We start from the raw sequence: 23,843 nt of genomic DNA on the forward strand, positions 1-23,843 counted from the left end.
CTACTGTGAAGCTTCCAACACATCTCAGCCCCCATGCTGAAGGCAACTGCAAGAGTGAGCCTGGGTGAAACCAGCAAAGGATGCCTCCACCCCCACCATCCAACTAGCAAAACCATGAGAAATAGTAAGCTCTCATTGTTTTAAACTACTAAGTTTTGGGGTTGTTTGTTACACAGTGATGGAAAATAGATACAAGTACCCACCTCCCAGAATATATGAAAGTGCTTATCATAGTTGCTGGCACACAAATTTCAGCTATTACTTGTTATCCCCTGGACTCTCTTCTTTGTAGATAGTGTAGCATCTCTTCACGTTTCCTTCCTCATTAATCAGAGGAACTCTTGATGGAAGTAAAAACACAAAAACATCCCACTTTCTCATTTTAAGTTTTCTGTGACAGCCTGCCCTCCATTTCCAGTCCTGTGTTCTAATCCCAACTCATCCTTTGCTTGTAGATCTAGAACATATGGTCACTTGGTAAACAGGAGTTAGTAATGATGTCATTGCCTTTCCAAGCAAAAAATCTTACTATTTCAGTTCTTGTTCTTTCTTTGCTAGATCTCTCTCAGGTCAAGTGTACTAACTGCTACCTAGTGGCTACATATGTATGGGGACAAAAGAAAGGACGGAGAATCTAAGCATGTCACTAATTAAAATAATAAGTAGGAACCAGTGTCTGTTTCTGGATGAAGACTGCATTAAAAATGTGAGATATTCATCAGTATATATCCAACTTCCACACATGTGAAAATTATTACAGAGCTCTTATACTGTCTCCAGTACTCTTGCCTGGAAAATCCCACGAATGGAGGAACCTGGTGGGCTGCAGTCCATGGGGTCGCTAATGGTTGGACACGACTGAGCGACTTCACTTTCACTTTCTTATACTGTCTAAGTCATTTATTCATTAGGGGGCAGCAGAGGATGAGATGGTTAGTTAACATCACCAAGTCAGGATGCACATGAGTCTGAGCAAGCTCCAGCAGATAGTGAAGGGCAGGGAAGCCTGGTGTGCTACAGTCCATGGGGTCACAGAGTCACTTAGCGACTGAACAGCAACAGAGTACTGATCCTGTGCTCAGGGATTTTGACATCACGCTCTCTGTGTGCCTCTGTAACACCACCTTTGGTTTCAGACTCCCCACAGTCTGGCAGATAGTAGACGCTCAACGAATTAGCATGGAATCCATGACTGGATTGAAGTGATAATAATTCCCAAGTTTCTTTAAAATACTAATCTTGGGTGAAAGTTGGAATCGTGTCCAACTTGCCATCCTGTCCCATCTCAGTTCTTCCATGTCCATCCCTCCCTCCCTCCTCCCCACCTGTCATTGGGTTAATTCCTGTACTCTGTGAAGCTCAAGTCAGATATTCTGTCCACCAGAAGACATTACTTAAAACCTCCACAAGCTCAGGAACTTCTCTTTTGTATTCCACCCAAACCCAGGTAATCTCCATCCCCCTCAGCACCGCAGCAGATGGTGAGTTTCTTCAGGGCAACAACCTGTCATTCACCTTTGAGTCCCAGTAAATACAGCAACCACAGCTATGACTTCTTAAGTGCTTACTAAGGATCAGGTACTGTGTTAAGCATTTTATAGGCCTTGTCTCTCCCAGCCCTCACAACAGCCCTTAGAGGTAGAGGTTCATTTTAATAGATGAGGAAACTGAAGCTGGTCACTAGCTAATAAGAGGAATTCAGGCCTTTGACTTCAAAGCCTGAGTTCTTAACCACTGTGTTTTGATACTAGTTAAGTTTTCAAGAAATATTATTTGTTGAATTTATGAACATTTTCCAAAGTCACTGGACAGTAATTTTTTTTTTGGTGGGTGAGGGTGGGGAGTTGAAGAGTGATTAAGAGGTGAAACAGGAGAAATTACGAAGGAAAAAATGTGTATGTGTATATAATTAGTCCCTGAATAAAATTCTCTCTCTATATATATATATCATAATAGAAACATATTGAACACTAGATACACACAAACTTCCAACACTTGGTGCTTCATCTGGGAGCTCATATAAACCTTAGCATGAATTTCCCTTAGAAAAAATTAAAACTCAAGAGACAAAAAAAACCCAACAGAGTATTTATCACAATCCAAGGCTGCAAACCCAGCTCTGGGCTGGATCACATGAGCTCTGTACAACAGGACTGGGTTGCTCCTGGAGCTCTAGAGCTGGCTGTCCTTGATTCAGCCCGGTAGAGCCCAGCCACATCTAGAAGCTTCCTATATGTTTATTTCACAATGGTAAAACTTGGGCAAAAATGAGGCAATATTCTTTTTTTGCTAAAATACAGCATTATAGTGTTCAGGCAGATATGTTTCTATTGATTATAGTTTTTATTTGGCATGTGTTTTATCTGAGGCAGTTTTTTTTTTTTTTTTTTGGGTACTGATCTTTCTCTCTGTCTGTCTCTCTCTCTCTCTATATATATATGCTTGCTGTTGTTGTTGTCTTGCCACTAAGTTGTGTCTGACTCGTTTGTAACCCCATGAACTTAGCCCTCTAAGCTCCTCTGTCCCTGAAATTCTCCAGGCAGGAATACCGGATTAGGTTGCCATTCCCTTCACCCGGGGTTCTTCCTGACCCAGGGATCTAACCTGCGTCTCCTGTACTGCAGGCAGATTCTTTACCATTTGAGCCACCTGGGAAGCCTATACATTCTAAGTAAGTTCAGTCGCACAGTCATGTCTGACTCTTTGCGACCCCATGGACTGCAGCATGCCAGGCTTCCCTGTCCATCACCAACTCCTGGAGCTTGCTCAAACTCATGTCCATAGCGTTGGTGATGCCATTCAACTATCTCATTCTCTGTTGTCCCCTTCTCCTCCTGCCTTCAATCTTTCCCAGAATCAGGGTCTTTTCCAATAAGCCAGTTCTTCACACCAGGTGGCCAAAGTATTGGAGTTTCAGCTTCAGCATCAGTCCTTCCAATGAATATTTAGGACTGATTTTCTTTAGAATTGACTGGTTTGATCTCCTTGCAGTCCAGGGGACTCTCAAGAGTCTTCTCCAACACCACAGTTCAAAAGCATCAATTCTTTGACAATCAGCTTTCTTTATAGTCCAACTCTCACATCCATACATGGCTACTAGAAAAAGCTTATATATACCAATAAAAATTAGTACATATATACTGATATCAATACACACACACACACACACACACACACACACACACACAGCCTCTTGATGAGGATGAAAGAGGAGAGTGAAAAAGCTGGCTTGAAACTCAACTTTAGAGAAACTAAGATCATGGCATCTGGTCCCATCATTTCATGACATATAGAAAGGGAAAAAAGTGGAAGCAGTGACATATTTTATTTTCTTGGGCTCCAAATTCACTGTGGACAGTGACTGCAGCCATGAAATTGAAAGACACTGTACCTTGGAATGAAAGCTATGACAAACCTAGACAGTGTATTAAAAAACAAAGACATCACTTTACTGACAAAGATTCGTATAGTCAAAGCAATGGTTTTTCCAGTAGTCATGTATGGATGTGAGAGTTGGACCATAAAGAAAGGTAAGCACTAAAGATTGATGTTTTCGAATTGTGGTGCTGAAGAAGATTCCAGAGAGTCCTTTGAACTGCAAAGAGATCAAACCAGTCAATCCTAAAGGAAATCAACCTTGACTCTTAATTGGAATGACTGATGCTGAAGCTGAAGCTCCAATACTTTGGCCACCTGATGTGAAGAGCTGACTCGTTGGAAAATACTCTGATGCTAGGAAAGATTGAAGGCAAAAGAAGAAGTGGGTGGCAGGTGAAGAGATGGTTAGATAGCATCACTGACTCAGTGGACATGAGTTTGAATAAACTCTGGGAGATGAAGAAGGACAGAGAATCCTGGAGTGCCACAGTCCATGGAGTCTCAGAAGAGTCAGACATGACTTAGGGACTGAACAACAGCAACATATACACAAAATACACACATCAGTACAGAAAAAAAGTAGATATAAATATTTAAGCTCAGCTATAAGAATCCTCTTATAAACTGGTGTTAGAATGCAGTTTTAGTCAAGGCACATTCAGCCAGAACGAGTAGGTGCTCCACCAGGAAGTGTTCAATTTCATAAGCAAGTGGTGAAACTGTCACTGACATCAGTGGTTGAAAGGGCTCAGGGCTTGGAGATTTAGGGAGACCCCAGGGCCAGTTCGTGATGACACCCTTAAATAACAGCTCTCCTGCTCCTTTTCCCTGTCTTTCCTTCCCACTTTCCAAGCCCAGATATATCTGAAACCATGAAGATCAAGCTTGGAGAGGTAGGTATATAGCTGGTGAGATGTGAGAGAATTTGAAGATACTCCCTTTTCCCCAATTTCAAGACCAAGCTTGGTGGGGTGATGGAAGGGAGAAGCTAACATTTCAATTGAATTTAGGGTTTGGGTTATTTCTTGAAATGGTATTTTTGCTAATAGGCTGACAGTGAATACTGAGCTTTAAATTGATTAAACAGTGTCCAGAAAAGTCATGAGGCCTTCTGAACTCCTCAGAGACAATGCAAGAAATATGTTGGAGGGCAGATTTATAGCACCGGCTCTATTTGTTTTGCAATCAATAATGAGGTATGGGTTCACTAGCCAGGAGTCATGTGCAATTTTAATTTCTGCACTATGCAAAAGAAAACAGAGCACTAAAATGATTAAGTCACATGCATAGTGTTGAGCTTTTACTTTCTTTAAATTACTTGGGTTGCTTTTGTGTGTGTGGATGTGCTCAGTCATGTCTGACTCTTCGTGACGCCACAGACTACTGGCAGCCAGCCTCCTCTGTCTGTGGAATTTTCCAGGCAAGAATACTGGAATGGGTTGCCATTTCCTCCTGCAGAGAATCCTCCCGACCCAGGGATCGAACCCGCGGTCTCTGCATCTCTTGCATTGGCAGGTGGATTCTTTACTGTTGCACTCCCTGGGAAGCCCTCAGGTTGCTTATTATGAAACAGCTAAATACTGCCAAATGAAACCTTAGCTTTTAAAATGTGCTTTAATTACAGCTATTGTCTAAAATGATGGCCTAAAACGCTGAATGGAAAGCAAAACCAAAGAGGTGAACACCTGAAATGGAAATGCTATGTGAACAGATTCTACAGCCGTGTCCTGGCTGCTTCTCAGCCGTTTACCTGTCCTCTTGTGGATGCTGATGTAGAATTGCTATATGACTCAGCTTATCCTTGTCCATCTTCACAAATCTGTTATAATGATTCCTGAATCTTCCATTGCTTTGTGACTCTCTCCCCTCCTTTATAAGCATAAATGATTGTGACCTATATGCAGGGGGACCTGCAAGTTACTGACTGTAATTTTTACTTCCTGATTTTAATTCTTGTAAGACTATGAACCCTGACTTCAGTTCAGAAATGTGACCAGTCTACAGGAGTTATAACTATCTTCAGCTTATAAAGGTGTAGCCATTTAAATTCCACCTCCAAGATTTTCTCATTATGCAAAATGCCTTCATGTACAATTAACAACAAAGACACAGAGTACCTCATCACCCACTTGAATAGCATTATTTCCAGCAAAGCCAGTCTTTTCAAGCAATGGGCTTTCTGAGGCCTTCCCAAGACACACTCCATATACTCCTTTCTCCTCACTTACCTCTTCTGTGGTGCTGGAGAAGGGTGGAGTAGTCCAGGGAACCAAAGATGTCATTCCAGCCATCCGTAGACTGGGGTGCTGCCTCTGGCTGCTGTTCTGGCTGTAGTTTTCCGGAGTACTTCTGGTGAAGGCCTCGGTGGTATTTCTAATAAGGTGTCCCGGGCTATATGGAAGTGCATTAAAAGTAGTGGGGGTCTGGGGAGGAGCTGTGTTTCTAATGCTCCTTACCGAGACTTCAGTTCCCGGGCCAGCTGAGGTAAAGAAAGGACAGGTGCTAAAATTACCCTCATGTTCTATACAGTCTTCATGTAAAAACAGTTTTTCTTAGAAAAAGACTGCTTTGACAGTGGGCTGTAGATAAGTTTCAGTTACACGAAAAATAGAAGATAGTTTGAGTGTGACCATACTCACTTGCCCCGTCTGTGTCACCTGTCTTTTATCCATCTCTCCAATTTACAAGGTGCAGGGAGAATTATGGAAACTGTGCTATCACGGATAAGCACAAAAAGAGGCTCAAGATGGAAAAGGTCTTTTTATAATTTAGCAAGATGTAAATATCAGCTGTTCTCTTAAATGTTAATAAAATAACCATGACCATTAAGCATCTTTTCCTTGAGATGTGGAGGATTGTTCAGGGTACCCTGTATATGCGGTTGCCAGATGCAGCAAATAAAAATATGTGATGCCCAGTTAAATTACTATTTCACATAAATAACCAAAGGCTCAGTATATTTAATATATCCTCAATATACAACATTACAAAGATTATATTATATTGTATGCTAGGAATATGCTTATACTAAAAATTGTCATTTATCTGAAATTCAAATGTAACTGGGTATGGTATATTTTATCCAGCAACCCTACCTGTACATCTACTAAAGCTTTGATAAATGTTTGGACATTCTCCCTAGTTTCTGTTTGCTCGTATCTTCCTGAATTCTGTGCCACTAACTATCACTGCCATTGTGCCTGGCATATCTAGAGATGTACTCATTCCTGGGATGTCTTCTATAGGACAGATCCAACTGTACTATTAGTAAATGCCTTTACAACAGACTCCAAGAAGCAGTCTTAATTCTGCACTTTTAATTGATTTAAGTGCTAGAATGTCCTTTTACACAGATACTAATCTATTGTTGGGATGCAAAAAATTCTATATGTGGAGATTAGTATTTTGGCTATTTCGAGCTTTGGCCAATGTCAGTCCCCTGAGTTGATTACCACCTAAGACAATTTTAGCTCTCATATCCTCAGAAAAAAAAAAAGATTTAATGGTGAGGTGAGGGCAGAGACAAGCTTCCATATACCTAGCATGTAATTACGTGTCTTCGCATGTCAACCTATGTTTACTCTTCTTCACTAAGCAGCAGTTGGTAAGTTCTTTTCTTGAGAACTATTTTTTTTAGTCAGTTTATAGAATTAATTCAATGGATGAAACAAGACTTTCCTCAAGTTAGGTAAATGATCAAGGCACTCTTGAAATATCTTTTGCAAATAACATAGTTTATCACCATTGCAAGTAGCTTTGGGATGGATATCTTATGGACAAAATTCTACTCTTCTGTAACTGTCTTTAATTAACCTTCTAAATGTATTTTTAAAACACTCCAAACCAAAGAAGTTCATTTTCCAGTTTAGGACACCACCTTTTTCCAAAGAAAGAACCTTACAGAATATTCAAGTCTGGTACCCCTTCATTTTGTGTCTATGTTTTAACTTGTGCTATTTAAAAAACAGGAAGGAAACTTTAGTCTTAACATTTAATTTCCAAATTTTGTGAATTTCAAAACAAACTTTATTAGGCATCACAATCTCCTTTGGAGCTTGTTGGAAGCTTACTACCCCACTCCCTACCCCTAAATTATGATCTAGTATATCTGGTGTGGGATCTAGCAAATGCATTTCTAACACATTTCTCAGGTGTAATATACATCTAAATATATAATTTTATCCATATGTACAATATGAGCCAAAGCTGAATTCTAATCATGTCTTCTGTGGGAATTGAAGAATTATGAAGTAGATGAAAAGAAAGAAAAATCCATCGTAGAAATATACAAGGTGATTAAAATAATTTCACCTTTCCATTGCCTGAACTCTTTGTTGAAATGGGTGTTATGAAATTATACTAAAAATAGTAGATCTCTGTGTGTTTTGGGTTCTATAATTCTTCTTTTTTTTAATTTATTTTTTATTTTACTTTACAATTCTATAATTCTTCTGATGTTCTTTTAAAAGTATATACATTTTACAGTTTATGAAAGAACAAGATGTGTTTTGACAAATGCAAGGAAAAGTTCCTACACAATGGAACAATATGTTGAAGCTATTTTTAAAAAGCTTTATTGTACCATTGCTATTACATTGTTTCCACATTATACACAATTCCTCTTAGAACACAATTCAAAATAAGGTGGACCATCCTAGGTCCAATCTAAGAAGTTTAGTACTTAATGTAGAAAAAATAAAGCTTAACACTTAGAGCTCACCTATAAGATGATTTGCAATGGCTATGTCATATCAAGACCATATTTCTAATAAATTTCTTTAAAAAGCAATATGCATTTTAATTTATTAATTCATCTATGATTGCCTCAGAAATAATCAATAATAGAAATGGAATTTTTGTATAATGATAGTGGAGACAATACACAATTTGTTAGTTTCCCTCTTTTAAATGATTAAAAAAATGTTCAAGCATATTGAAAGCAAGAACTTGAATAAAACTCATTTTGAAGATATAAAATTTAAATTATATTGATCCTTTCTATTCTGTAGGAAGATACCAAATGTAATGTGCCCTTTAAAAGTGGGAAAGCAATCTGGAAAAGAGATAAATGAAACAGAAGATACCTTAGAAAATTGATGATTTGTATATATATATTTATACATAAATATTTAAATTAATATACAAGATATATCAAATAAGATTTGACTAAAATAAGGTGAAAGGTCTGGGCATTATACTATTCTGAATAATTATTAGAAATGTTAAAATGAATAAAATTTCAGAAAATATAGTCAATAAAATAAAGAATACATTTAAAAATACACAGGCCTAAAATTTGAAAAAGTGAGTTAGAAAGTAAAAAATTTTGAAAAGAGTACCAAAGATGGAGAATTTACAAAAAATAGGAGGCATAACAATCAAGAAGGCATAATCAGGGGTTATTTTTTTTTAAGAAACTTAAAAAAGATGCAAGATTAGGAAAAAGTAAAATTAATAAATGGAAATTGATACCAAGACATAGGATAGTAAAACATCAAAGCATAGCATAGTAAAAAATTTAGATTAAAAAATGAAAGTTTAGCCAATCAAAGAAATGCTTTTCAATAGCCAATTACTACTCAACTACTGTACTATGGTTTGTTATATGACGATGAGCCTGGTTTATCCTAATGTCCCATGTTTTCTTTTGGGAAAATGTACACGCAAACAATGGAAAAGGATGAAATGGTGGTGTAGAAGGATGGAGGGATAAGAATGGTTTATTAGTTCATGGCTACGAGGCTTTTGGGGAGACATGCTCAGCCAGAGCCTAAACAGGGTTAGGGCAAAAGCAGGTGGAAAGTGGGTGAATAACTTGGTGTGCCCAGGGCTGGCTCATCTGTTAGGCACAACACAAACACTGCCTAGGGCTCATGATTTTTAGGGCCCATCACATGATTTAATTTTTTGAAAATAATTTTTAACAAAGAATGTTCAGGGTCAAAGAAAATGTTAAATTTTTTTTCACACATTGTGAATAAATGAAAATGCTAGGACCCATGATAATCTATTTAATTTCTTTTTTCCCAGTGGAGGAAGGAACCCACAAAGATGTAAGAGCACAGGGCCCATGAAAGTCATATGCAGCCTTGGGTGTGCCCTGGTAAGTTTAATGATGTGTCACAGGCTGAAAATCATTGAGCAACTCTGGATGCTATGTAAGACATTTTTCAATCATCATAGAAAGCATATATTAATACTCAATGACCAGATGATTTTCAATGATCATGTAAATAAATGGTTAATTGCAAAGTCCATGTTGTTATAATGATGCAAGGAGGAAACTCTAAAATGTCTGTGACAGCCAATTTGGTCAGAGTCTGTGTATACAAAGACACTTTCTGTTTTGCTTTGTTCATTTCCCATCAAGCTCTCTGTATTTACAAGCACTGCTACCAATCACTAGAGGAAATAGCTGCTAACACCCAGTGTCCCAAGAGCATATATGATTGCTTACCTAGTACAATGCTTATGCATTTTATTCCTCATCCATATGACTACAGGGAAACAATTACTTTAACCAGCAGGTATATCAAGCCAGCCAACAATATGATTTACTTCAGCAGTGAAATCTCAGTAGTGATTTTACTAGCTCAGCCATATCAGGGACACTTGAAAATATGTCTGGAAAAATTTGCTTGTCCTCAGACAAAAATGAAATCTGAATGAATGAATCTGTAGCAGATGCGGAATAAATGTTGATTGGTTGGCTGACATATACAATGTTACTCTTCATACAATATGAAACGTCTTAGTGAAAGTAACAATTTTAGACAGTCATCCTGGGTGTTTATACTTGTAAGGAGACTTGGAATTCCTTGGAATAGGTATCCAAACCATAGACGGAATTTTGTACTCTTCATTTGGAAGTCCTAGAACTATTTGAGTGTGGTCTACCGTCAATAGATTGGTGCTGGTGTTGTGGAACCCCTTTTCAAGTTTAGAATGTTTTTATTTTCCTGTCTTAAGGATTATTTGCTTAGATATGCTTGCAAATACGTAATATCCTTTGAGAAGATTTCTCTGTTTCTCATGTAAAAGAGGGGGCCCAATGAATGAGTTATTTTCCATATCGTGTAGGTCCATAAAACTTCAATAATTTGGTCCCTGTAACCTGTGTTGTCTATTTGTGGGGCTAAGACTTTTCCTGTTGGATTGATAATACTGTAACTGTTAATGGCTTGGTGGGTTTAAAAATTCTGCTTGATATGGGAAGAAGAGAAAACCAATAATCAGGACTTCAATAGTGGTATAAAAATAGTGCTTAGCTTTTCTTAATTGTCCCTATTATTCTGATGTGCACGCTCAGTCGCTCAGTTGTGTCCAACTCTTTGCGACCCCATCCATGGGACTTTCCAGGCAAGAGTACTGGAGTGGGTTGCCATTTCCTCCTCCAGGAGATCTTCCCAACCCAGGGATCAAACCCTTGTCTCCTGGATTTTCTACCACAGAAGAGCCTCCTGGGAATTACTGTAATTCTGATACTTAACACCTTTTAGAAGTTGAAACACATTTAGCCAGCACTTGTTGACCATGGGAACCAAGATTACCTTCAAAGGAGATAAAGATTTCTAAGTTATGATTCCTGCTCTAAAGAGGTTTATAGCATAATAGTTGAGCCTTTCTAACTTTTTTCTTTTGCATCTCCTGTATATACAAACAACTTAGTCATGGAGAAAAAAAAATGTTTAACCGAATTTTAAGTGAACTTTCCTAGAAATGTACAAGTACCCCTCCCCCAAAGTGTAGGCTGATATAATTTTCCCTTTAGCTTATAAGATTTTTCCTAGCAGGAAGCCCTTAAGAGTGCCATCTTTCAAGAGTTTGTAAATTAGAAATTTGGACCTCAGAATGCATTTTTACTCTCAAAGCAATAATAATCTTAAAAAGTCAAATGTGTCATTATATAAAATTGCTATATGCTTGGGAATAGAATAAAATTTGGTTTTTCCTTATTGCCTTATTGATGATTGCCTTGCGTGAATTTAGAGAGACTGAGAAATGATACACAAAATATTTCTAAAAGCTATACTCAGTACAGTGACTCCAAAGATGTGGCTATATGGAGGAAATATTTGAATCTGTCAATCACTTGTTTTATTGACATATTGCTGAAGGTAAGATGGTTTCCAGATAGCTGGATATCTGGCAACTGACTGACAAAAGAATATATAGGAAAAAGGAAATTTTGTCATTTTAGCCAGATATATTGGCATTTTGGAAGCAATGCTTTTTATTACTCCCTACTCAGAATAATAGCTATAAGGCTCTAATTTTAAAAATTGATCTTAAAAATTTTTTTTTTAAATAAGAGTCTGTCTACCATATACATTATTTTTTTTTGTAGGAGGGGATCCAAAATGAATTTGTGTAGTATATTCTTTAAGGGTAAACTTAAAATTCAGTGGGAATGGTAAAAAATCTAAATCCATCTTTTCTTTAACTTGGTAATCTACTATGATCCTGGTGATCCTGGTTCTACATAATCTATATATTCTTTTTAATTGGATTCCCACGAATTAGGTCCCATTAAACTCTATTCAGGGCTTCCCTTGTGGCTCAGCTGGTAAAGAAGCTGCCTGCAATGTGGGAGAGCTGGCTTCAATCCCTGGGTTGGGAAGATCCCCTGGAGAAGGGAAAGGCTACCCACTCCAGTATTCTGGCCTAGAGAATTCCATGGACTCTATAGTCCATGGGGTGGCAAAGAGCGACAGGACTGATCGACTTTCACTCACAAACTTTCTTCTATTTGTTCCATAAATGGTTGTTTTAAGGGGTTTTACAGAAATATATGAAAAATTGAAAAGATAGGTTAATTTTACGTTCCTCTCCTAATAAAAATCATTGCAGTATCACTGATTATTTGAGGAAATCTGACCCTAGTACAGGTTTTTCTCTTAAAAACCTTCTTATGAACTTTTGAATCGAATTTTGACCCACTTTGGAAACCTATTTGATTCATCCTATTAAGAGGGGCTTGAGTAAAGGAGAGGAATAAGAAAAAAGACATTTTAGAATGAAGCACAGTTAAATTATGACAAAATTCAGTGGGCATTCAAAGAAATGTTTAAAAAATTTAAGAAGTATCGAGTAAAAAAAAAAAACACTATCATTTAATGTGACACCCTGGCAAGAATATATATTGGAGGAAGGGATATTTTTTTTCTACTCACACTCTATTATAACTAACTATTTACTTATTTGCCTTCCCATTATCCTAAGGAGCAAGACATATTTAGTGATTCTCAGGTTTGGCTGCATATTGGACGTATTTAAAAATATAATTCCTGAGTTAGTTGACCTAGAGGATGAAGCCCGGATATTAATACTATTTCACGTTCCCATTGTATTCTGATGTAAAGCTTGGGTTGAGAATTACTGGTGTAGGGTACTTCGGTTACTAGCACAAGTTCTGGCACCTAGTAGGTAGTAGAGAAATATTACTTAAATACTTGAATGGCATTATGAATGTTTATTCTATGAAACAAATAAGAAATATATAGCCCAGGTTTTGACCTTCACAAGTATGCTTTTACTGATGAGCCTAATAAAAACAATACATCGTCTGCATGAACAACATGCATATTTGTGCTACTTAAAAGTATAGTATTTATTAACTCTTAAGAAAAGGCATTTGGAGTTCATTCATTACAAACATCTACATGAAATTTAACATTTCACAATGAACTCTCTAGAAAATCAGTGAGTGTTCATGCTATGGGTCAACCAATATCATTCTGTACAGTTAGAGAAGAAAAAAGTCTGTTGGCAAAAGTAAATGGTGCACCTATGTATATTCAAATATAAGATACTTTTTTGTATTGGAATTGTTCATATTTTAACTGCTTTTTCTAGAGGTCCATTTTTTTCCTCCAACACACATTATCAGGCATTTTGGATATGGCATGTTCAGTGGTTAACTGCAAGTAGTCTATTACATCTACTTTACTTTTGAAATGAAGTATATCATTAGACATGTTTTGTGTGAAGGTTAAAAGAAATAGTTTTTCCATGAATTATCTTCTATCTTGAATAATCCATATCTATTGAATTCATATGTGCTTTTTAAAAGTTCTAATGAAAGAATAGTCTTCTAGGGTTTGATTGGGAGTTGGGGAGGAATCTCACTGCTTGGGTATAACCATACACCATACAACCGAAATATTTACAATGTTCCTGTGTTGTTTGGCTTCCCTAGTGGCTCAGAGGTTAAAGCGTCTGCCTGAAATGCGGGAGACCCAGGTTCAATCCCTGGGTCAGGAAGATCCCCTGGAGAAGGAAATGGTAACCCACTCCAAAAGTACTCTTGCCTGGAGAATCCCATGGAGGGAGGAGCCTGGTAGGCTACAGTCCATGGGGTCGCAAAGAGTCGGACACGACTGAGCAACTTCACTCACTCACTCTGTGTTGTTTAGGATAGGCCTAGCTAGATGAACTACAGGAAAGGAACTGTTCCGATGGTGCTATGTGATGTATTCTTCCTGATAAAGTTGAATTTCATAATTAAATTTTATATTTTCTATCTTATTCTCATATCAGAAGTTTTTATAAGAACAGATACTCTTCTTGTACTGTAGAAGAGCCCATTTAATTGGCACCTACTTAGATGTTTAATTTATCAAGTGAATGAGTGATGTAAAACTGTTCAAAGATCAGTGTGGTGAAAAAACTCATATAAGTCTCAAAAATTAAGACCTAATAAAAAGATTTAAATGTACAGTGGATGCTGATCCTGAAATGAGGCTATGAATCAAAATTATTTGGGGAACTTTTAAAAAAACATCCAGTATCTTGCCCAAATATAGGTTTCTTGGAATCAAATCTTGGAAACAACAATAAAGGAAGAAATGATGGCAATGACTCATTTTACTTCTTCTCTCCACCAGGTAATTCTGAATGTAGCCAATTGGGCAAGAATCCTATGGATGAGCATTTGGAAACTACTATAATATGGAACATATATTGGACAAGGTATCAAGAATTGGGTTCTCAACAGTCCTACTGTATAGCACATGGAACTCTGCTCAGTGTTATGTGGCAATCTGGATAGAGGGGAATTTGGGGGAGAATGGATACATGTGTATCTATGGCTGAGTCCCTTCACTGTTCAGGTGAAACTATCACAATGCTGTTTGCTAATCAGCTATACTCTAATGTAAAAAAAAAAAGGTAAAAAAACAAACAAACCTGGGTTCTAATCTATACCTCTGCTACTTAATTATTTGGGACAATTCACTTTACCTTGACAAATTTTAATCTTAAGGAAGGGCTTCATTTCTAGATAATTCTCCAGTTATTTATAGCTAGTATATAGCAATTCTTTTATCCTCCATGACTTCCTAAAGCAAACCTCTAATAAAGGAGTAAATAAGCAATAAGATGATTAAGTAAAATAGAAAATTAAGCTGTATCGACAAATAAAAATTCCTAGTCTAGGACTGAACTGTATGTTGTACCAGAAATTTATGCATGTGTATACAAGTTTTTATATGTCCATCATCTAGGTTATATTCATCAATGATCAACAGATTAGAAGATTCTATGGCTGCACATTGGTTCTTAACATTTCAAAGATACTACCTCCAAAAAAACTACCCCTAAACATTAGTACAAGAGATTTGCAAAAGCATAACTTACTATCTTACCAGTTTTATCAAGCACCATTTTGATGTTCTAATAGCTCCTCATAATCAGAGAACAGAAGTGTCTACATCAGCAAAATTATTAATTTCCTTATCATTGCCTTTAGTTATTACCTGTGTATGCTATACACAGATTTACATTCCCACATCTAGTAATATATAGCCTAAGTGCTTAATGTTTGACACAAAAGAGAAGCTCAAGAAATATTTGTTGAATTAATAGAAGAAGCAAGAAAAATAAAAGGAAGGAAGCATGAGAGACAGACAGAAAAAGGAAAGTTGGACTTATTTTTACGAAGATAATGAAGTTTTCCAAGTTGGTGTGTACCACACAATCCATTTCCATTAGCTTATGAATCTTCCATTGGAATTTTGTTGGAGCATGTGGACTTCCCTTGAATGCAAAACAGCAAGATATTTAACAGAACTTTCAGAATCAATTCTGAAAGGAAGAACTCACCTTTTTTAGAGCAGAGGCTTTCACTGACTGGTTTTCCCTCTTCGTTGACATCTATTTTCATCCAGCTATGGAGGTACTTTGTGCCCTTCTTGACCACTACCCTGGAGCCTTGTTTCTTGAGAAAGAGAGAGGCATTTTCCACCTCAAGGAACCCTTCCTTCTCATAGCAAGTCCATCGAGGAGCCTGGGAGCAGGGGGCAAAGATGGCGGCTCGGCCAGGGCCACCAGAGGAATTGGAGATGCCCAGGCACAGAGCAGATTTAACATGAAGGAGCTTTCCATCCTCAGTCCACATCCACTGCTGGTTCTGGTTTGTCCTACTGCACAAGTCCATGACCACTCTCTTATTTTTGAAAAGACACTGTTGTTTCTGGACATGGACAATCTGAAACCCCTCTGGAAGATGAGAAGCTCATCAAGTGCTATGCAACAAACCATAAAACCCACCAGAAAACAAAGCAACCCACCCACAAATCAGCCTGGTCAAAATACAAGGTTTACTTATCTTTTGCAATTGCTATAATTTAAAGTGAATAGTTCCAGATTCAACACATGTGATTTAAAAATCCCAAAGCAAACAATGCAAAAATGTCACACTTAGCTTCTTTTCTTTTCCTTTCACATGGTTTAGGGAAGAAAATATGCCCCCAGTGAAATAATGAAAGGAAGCTTGGAAAAGAAACTAAACCATCCAAAGAATACGGTGAGATATTTTAGCCTAAATATTTAAATGCTAAAGTTATATAAAATCCAATTCCCATTTTAACCATTTCACTCCTTCCACCTCACCTCCATTCTCCACTCTAAAGAAACACTCCATTTTCCAATTCTTAAGTTACCACTGCAACAAGTGTTTGTATACAAATGGATGAGTTTGAACACAGTTTTTGAAAATTAAGTATATTTATCCCAAAATAAAACAAAATTTTCCATTTTTGTAAGCACATTCTCCTAGCTAATAGTAACTAAGTAAAGTATTGATTACACAAACTAAATTTTTATAATACTATAGAGAGGAATTTTTCTATTTTGTGACAGTATCTACAGTCTTCCCTCAAATGCTAAGAGAAAACTGAATACCCAATTGTTAAACGTCAGATTAAAAAGTGAAATATTCAGGCTCAAAAGCCATCTTCAAGGTGCTTCTACTTAATTTTCTCAGCTCTTCCATTAAAATAGTCAGACATTCCAAATAACAACTTCCAAATAAAACCCACCACAGTTCCTCAACTCTCTTTAATTATATTTCTTGTATTTTCTTTATTTAACACAAAGGAAATCAAACTATAACTTGACAGAGAAAAAGCAGAAAGATGCCACAGACAGTTGCATAATAATACGTTTTCCCCACCTTGGGGTTGCTTTAGTCTCTGCTGTTCAGATGCCATTTCAGGAGCTGCCTGAGGAATTTGGAGGACACCAGAGGAGGCCACTTATTTTCTTTTGGGGAGAAATCTCAGCAGTGTGGGCATCACAGGTTCCTTTTATTCCCCCTCCTCATCGTCTCTGGCTAAACTGCCATGGAGACCTGGCTCCGTTTCCGCTTTGTTTCACATACTTTTCAAAGGACAGAGACTCCTTTGCTGGCTATTGAAGAAATGCCTCAGGAAACTTGAGGCAGACCCACTCACCTGAGTTCACGAAGATGAAGCAGGTAAGAATCGCCATGTAAAATTCAGCCTCCATTTTCCACTTAACGACTGTTCATGCTTTGCTTGGGGGAAAAAAAAATTCTCCCAGATAAGAGAAGCGAAGACTAGGAAGGAAATGTGCCTTCATGGTGGGGGGAAAAGTCAGTGACGAGCACTTCCTCCTATTGAATTGTTTGGGGGAAGTTTTACACCAGTTGTCCTTTTGTCTGTTTCCTTAGAAAGAAGGGATTATGATTACTTCTTTTTTTTTTTTAATGTCAAAAAAATTCCAGCCCCCAGGAGCAGAATAAAATGTGTAAATTTTCTTCTACCAACCCTTTGCCACACAACTAAGCTCAAGAGGGAAGAAAAGAATTGTAATCTTAGGTAATTCAATGTTCCTACAGCATTACATCTCTTCAGGTGATGTGATTCTGCCGAACAAACACCAACCACGTAATTTATGAGGGTCTATGACAAGGGATACGAAGACATAAACATGTACTGTGTGTATAATGATAGCTGGAAGTCTATCGAGGAAAACCACATAATGATGGCACTTCTAGATCATTATCGCTCAAGTGATGACAATACTACATTTTGAAATTGTCATCTCTACTGGGGAGAGGCAGACTAAAATTACACCCATCACACTGTTGACTTCAGGCTTTCCCCCAAAGATAAAGGTCTCTCTCCAAAGAAGAAAAAAAAAGCACATGCCTTACTCAGCATTTAGTATTAAGAGTAGTTTATTGGCAGTAGGAAACAAAGTCAACATAGCTGCATTAAAAATTCATATGTGAGCAGAACATCTAGTGTTTGCTGAGTGTAGATTTTTTTTCTTTTAAACTTTGTCTCTTGAGGAGTAAATTATTTCAGAGATTTAAGGATATCCATGGCAGCATCCTTTTAAAGAACCACTGGAAATGGGACAGGTTACATTAATTTCAAAGGCATCTGCCTTTTACTGGGAGAGAGATTTCAGGTAAACATTATATTCAAAAATTCTTTCTTAGTAAAAGAGAGACAAGTATTTAAAATTCTTAATACATCATAGTTGCTACAAATTTGTTTTTCCCTTTGAAAGTAAAATGACTTACAATGTAGAAATACAGTGGATAGAATTCTGGAGCAGAAACCACCTCTATGCTCAATAGTAGAGAGTAAATACATATATACCCAATGACAATCATTGTGCTCTGTAATTGTTTGATAGGAGGTACTGATAAATATACATTTAATAGGTAATATTTCAAGACACATTTCCATATAAAATAGTTACTGCTTTTGATTTTTTTTTTCAAAAACACAGACTTATTTGTTAAAAATCCATTATCAATCACTTGCAACTTTAGTGGCAAGATTCTGGTAACTGAGAAGGAATTAGCACTTAAAACAGGAACAGTTTAACAACTGACAGTCCATTCACAAGACAGATTTTGCAAACATTAAAGCATCTAAACACACAATAATAATTTCTTCAGCAGCTCTTCAAGGTATCATCTAATGACATATATTTCATACATATATTCTGTGTGGCAGATAGTCAATACAGACAAAACAAATTCCTCCTTAGCAGTGTGAGAAATCAACCATACCTCCATCAGCAGAGGACCTTCAAAATAATTTAGGGGGTGCTTACAAGTGTATTCATATACACAAGAGGCTGGAGGACTTGAATATGTTGCCATCTTTCACAATCCATGCCCCGACTTGGCTTCATGGCTTCTCTTCCCTTCCACTGCGGGAAGCTCCTTCCAGAAGCCTTGAGTGGGTAATCAGCTAATCACCCCTAGAGATCAAAGGCCTGGTAAGTCTTCAGAGAATCACTGGACAGTTTCTGCTGAAAGTCTGCTCTCGTACAGGCACAGAGCATGATGCACAAATTCATACTGCTCACTGGTTTGGACCATTCCACCCCTGCAAGGAAGAGATAGCATAAGTTATTGCTAACATCCCACCATCTCAAGTAATGCAGAGACCACACTCAAGTGAAAGTGCTGTGCCAAAGACACACAGAACCGTTGGCATGGTAATTCCTTTGTTGTCCCTCTTTCCTATGTCCAGATGACCTGATAGATGATTTTAATATGCTAATATATATGAAGGGATTAACAAGTGTCTGCTACACAGTAGGCATTTGATTAATTTAACCAACATCATTACTGGGGAGGCAGTACAGCCTTATGGTTAAGTACTTGGACTTTGGAACCAGACTGAGTTCAAATCCCTCTGATGCCTGTCTTAGCAAGGGCAAATTGATCTTGGGCAAGTTCCTTAAAATGCTTTTATCTCAGTTTCATCTGCTATTGAAGTAGGAGAATAATGGGATTATTCTCACAGGATTATTGCTAGGGTTAAATAAATTCACTTCTATTTGGAGTGTTAGTATTACTTCTAGAGTGCCTTATCATTCTTCTTATGTTATACATATTTATGCACTTGGATTTGATTGATGTAGGTTTACTAAACAATACTCAACTGTAAAATGTTGCTCTTTCTACAAGTTAAAAGAACTACCTTGCAATGGTATATTTGAGTATGTTATGGGGAAAAAACTTTTGGGTGTGGTGTGCTGGGTATTTAAACACAGTAGCAGGAGATCCTTAAATGAGTTGGAAAAAGAGAATTGGTTCTTGCTTTTTTCCCCTTAGTTAATGTCACTATCATTACTAGTTATTCCATGTACCATATGTTTAAGATTAGTGGAAGGTACCTAACTTCATGAGAAGTAATAACACTGCTCCTTATACGTTTATACATAAAGGAGGCATGTTGAATTTTTTTGATAATGGTTCCTTTACCTAGCAAAGCTGCTATAGTTTTATAAATGTTATTTTTCCTGCTCACTGAGTAACTGCATCCCTATTAGTAACTATGTGAAGTTTTATAAAGTCTACATAACTTTATAACCAATACTACAACAAATTTTAAACTTATTAGTTCTTCCTAGTGGCTGTTGTTACCATTCAAAATAATTGTTTTTAGGACTTTCAGCACTTCAACTTTAAAAATGAGATATATTGCCTCACTATAATGTGACTTCTAGTTAATGGTAATAACTAAAATTGGGCTTATATCTAGGTCTACTTGCCCGCTTCTATAAATATAAGCTTTCAAAGTATTGAAGCAGTAAGATTTCACCCTCTTAAACAGTAGTGTTAAGTTAGAAACACTTCATCCTTCAGAACTACACTAAACAGGTCAAGCAATTCAGTTCAGTTCAGTCACTCAGTCATGTTTGACTCTTTGTGACCCCGTGAACTGTAGCACCCCAGGCCTCCCTGTCCATCACCAACTCCCAGAGTCCACCCAAACCTATGTCCATTGAGTCGGTGATGCCATCCAACCATCTTATCCTCTGTCGTCCCCTTCTCCTCCTGCCCTCAATCTTTCCCAGCATCAGGGGCTTTTCCAATGAATCAGCTCTTTGCATCAGGTGGCCAATGTATTGGAGTTTCAGCTTCAAATCAGTCCTTCCAATGAACATGCAGGACTGATCTCCTTTAGGATGGACTGGTTGGATCTCTGTGCAGTCCAAGGGACTCTCAAGAGTCTTCTCCAACACTACAGTTCAAAAGCATCAGTTCTTCGACATTCAGCTTTCTTTATAGTCCAACTCTCACATCCATACATGACCACTGGAAAACCATAGCTTTGACTAGACAGACCTTTGTTGACAAAGTAATGTCTCTGCTTTTCAATATGCTATCTAGGTTGGTCATAACTTTTCTTCCAAGGAGTAAGTGTCTTTTTATTTCATGGCTCCAATCACCATCTGCAGTGATCCTGGAGCCCCCAAAAATAAAGTTAGCCACTGTTTCCAATATTTCCCCATCTATTTGCCATGAAGTGATGGGACCGGATGCCATGATCTTAGTTTTCTGAATGTTGAGCTTTAAGCCAACTTCTTCACTCTCCACTTTCACTTTCATCAAGAGGCTCTTTAGTTCTTCTTCACTTTCTGCCATAAGGGTGGTGGCATTTGCATATCTGAAGTTGTTGATATTTCTCCCGGCATTCTTAATTCCAGCTTGTGCTTCCTCCAGCCCAGCGTTTCTCATGATGTACTCTGCATATAAGTTAAATAAGCAGGGTGACAATATACAGCCTTGACGTACTCCTTTTCCTATTTGGAACCAGTCTGTTGCTCTATGTCCAGTTCTAACTGTTGCTTCCTGTCCTGCATACAGGTTTCTCAAGAGGCAGATCAGGTGGTCTGGTATTCCCATCTCCTTCAGAATTTTCCACAGTTTATTGAGATCCACACAGTCAAAGGCTTTGGCATAGTCAATAAAGCAAAAATAGATGTTTTTCTGGAACTCTCTTGCTTTATTGATGGGATGCCCAAATGATGTACTTGGTAATAGAGAGTCAAATACATGATTTTTTTGGCGACTGCAACTCATTGGCAGAAATATATCATCATTCCTTTTCCATAGAACTGCACATTTTGTTGTACTAAGGGCCACTCTCTGGTCAAAGTATTCCTTGATCCTAAGTCGACAACAGGAGTAGCCAGCTGAGGTGACGACTTTTCTCAGCTGGATGATGACATCTGGGCACACCTATAAACAGCAGGTGTCCGGAAGATGCTGGCTTCGACTGTGAGGCTTGGGAGAGCCAGCCACAGGAAATATTCAGGCCGCTCTAGGGAGCTGAGGGGCACCTCCCTTCCTTTGGCATCTGCACAGCCCATTAGGCTTCCTCCTTAAGCTGCAGACGGTCTAGGGAGCCTTACACGTGCTCAGTCTCCCGGGCTCTGGTCTGTGAATTTCCTCTCACCATTTACTTCACTTTGAGACAAGATTTCCCCCTTCTTATATGTTCTGGTGAACATTGGTATCTACATGTCCAACTGTTGAATGAAAGAAGGTCAAGACTAGGTTTAATCACCATCTTACCCCAGAAAGGTCAGCAGTGTAATTTTAAGGCTTGGAGTATACTTACTATGACATTCAGTTAACTAAGTCAAATGTTGTTTCTGCCAGTGAGGGTGGAGAAGATGTGGAAACAAACTCAATAGTTTCAGGCTAGCAAAACTCTTGTAGATATCAAGGCTTAAGGGAGGTGTATGAAAAGTGAGGTTACTTTTCACTTGTTTTGAAAAATAAAAGGGAAAGATTCGGCATCTGAGGGATCCTCAGAGGGCATGCATTCCAACTGCCAACAAAATGCTGCCTTTCTAGGAGGGAGAGGTCTACATGGTAGATGGTCAGCTATTTTCTGCTGGGGGGTAGTTAGCCTTTGCCAAGGTTGGCAGGAAAACTTTTGAAGACATCAGAATGAATCTGCTCCTCTTTGACTTTCACCCGCCCCATTGGTCAAACTGAAATAATCCTAAAAGCCTTAAGGTTCCTCTTAAGAGTCATACAATAGCTCTCTAAGTGTTGGAAAACAACCATCAAAGTGCCATAATCTTTTCTTCTCTAGACTAAACATCCTGTGGTCACTCAATATTTCTATGCAGCCTGGTTTCCCTGTCACTCCCCAGTCTAGCCTCCCCTTTCTATAGGCTGTTTTATCAAGTATGACCTTCTTAGAGTGTTGTGTCTACTCCCAATGAGATCAGGTCAGTGGGAATATTTCCCTCTCTAGCTGCATGTTATAAGCCAAAGAGTTTGCTTCTGCAGGTACACTGGGTGGAAAGATCCTGCAGTGCCTACCGAGTGCCTGGTGCTTGGCAAGTATTTTAGGATATTGAATTAAGGTTTGGGTTAAAGAAAAAGCCCACAGTATTATTTTTGAATGTGAAAATCACAGCTTTCTTCCATTCTGTACTTATTTTTTCAGACTACGTGCAGAACTTTGTTTATTCCAATTCAACTTGTTGATTTCAGCAAAAAGTTCTTATTTACTGACATCACTATTTCTATCATTCAGTATATTAGCCTTTATTTCTCACCCCCAAATTGGTGTCTCCCAGATAGTTAACAAGCATGCCTTGTGTCTTTTTATCTGTCATTTTTAAAGGAGTAGAAAAAGACAGGGCCAAGACAGGGTCTTGACTACAAGTAATTTGATATCATGTGATATACTGTCTAATTCCATTTCAAAATTATTTCTAACTAAGTTTTAGGTCCTTTAAGAGCAGACATGATGTTACAGTTTATGCATATTTCCAAAAGTGGAAAACATTTACTAGTCTGAAGTAAATACTTGTCAAGTAGGTTACTGAGGCCAGGCTGTCTCATGTAGTATGAAAACATATAAGCTCTAGCATAAAAGAAGGGAAAGGGCATCACAGAATGCATTAACTGGAAGTTGACTCAAAATCAGGAACTGATTACAATCATCTTTTAAAATATTATTTCCAATTATATATATTGGTATGTAGAACACTGCCGATCTTTGTAAGACCTTAAATTCTAATAATTTAACCTGCAGATTTTATCCTGTTATGGGACAAATACAGTCTCTTATAGGCTGACCATAGTGCCTAAAACAAAATATATTTATGGAATAAATGAACATAGCAAGATTAATCAGAACCCTTAAGAGAGCCCCATACTAATTCAGCCTCCAGGAGAACTCTGACTCAGATTGCAGGTACCTTTCGGGTCAGGCAGGGCTCCAATGACTTGCTGAGGTCTGGATCTATATTACTGATGCAAAGTTTCTGAGCAAGCTGGTCTTTAAAGGTAAGAAGCAGGAATTCTCTTTTTATTACTTTAAAAGGCATCATCCAACATTTTCTTTTTATTATGTTAAAAGGCATCAGTCAGTTCAGTC

The 23,843-nt window shown here is 37.8% G+C and overlaps 2 protein-coding genes across 2 annotated transcripts in view; both read right to left on the reverse strand.

Annotated features, from left to right (window-relative positions):
• PTPRB (protein tyrosine phosphatase receptor type B) overlaps positions 1–17,221 on the reverse strand; it is a 125,403-nt gene extending 108,182 nt beyond the window's left edge. Inside the window, exons 1-3 of the mRNA XM_040233464.1 lie at positions 17,112–17,221; positions 15,481–15,876; positions 5,607–5,857 (exon numbers count right to left, since the gene is read on the reverse strand). Coding sequence (XP_040089398.1) covers positions 5,607–5,857; positions 15,481–15,876; positions 17,112–17,166 — 702 coding nt within the window. The 5' untranslated portion in view covers positions 17,167–17,221. The remainder of the gene's footprint in view (positions 1–5,606; positions 5,858–15,480; positions 15,877–17,111) is intronic.
• Positions 17,222–17,842: 621 nt separating this feature from the next.
• PTPRR (protein tyrosine phosphatase receptor type R) overlaps positions 17,843–23,843 on the reverse strand; it is a 273,565-nt gene continuing 267,564 nt past the window's right edge. The window contains exon 14 of the mRNA XM_040233466.1: positions 17,843–19,031. Coding sequence (XP_040089400.1) covers positions 18,938–19,031 — 94 coding nt within the window. The 3' untranslated portion in view covers positions 17,843–18,937. The remainder of the gene's footprint in view (positions 19,032–23,843) is intronic.

Source organism: Oryx dammah, unplaced genomic scaffold (assembly GCF_014754425.2).
Source record: "Oryx dammah isolate SB20612 unplaced genomic scaffold, SCBI_Odam_1.1 HiC_scaffold_29, whole genome shotgun sequence".
Lineage (NCBI taxonomy): Eukaryota > Metazoa > Chordata > Mammalia > Artiodactyla > Bovidae > Oryx > Oryx dammah.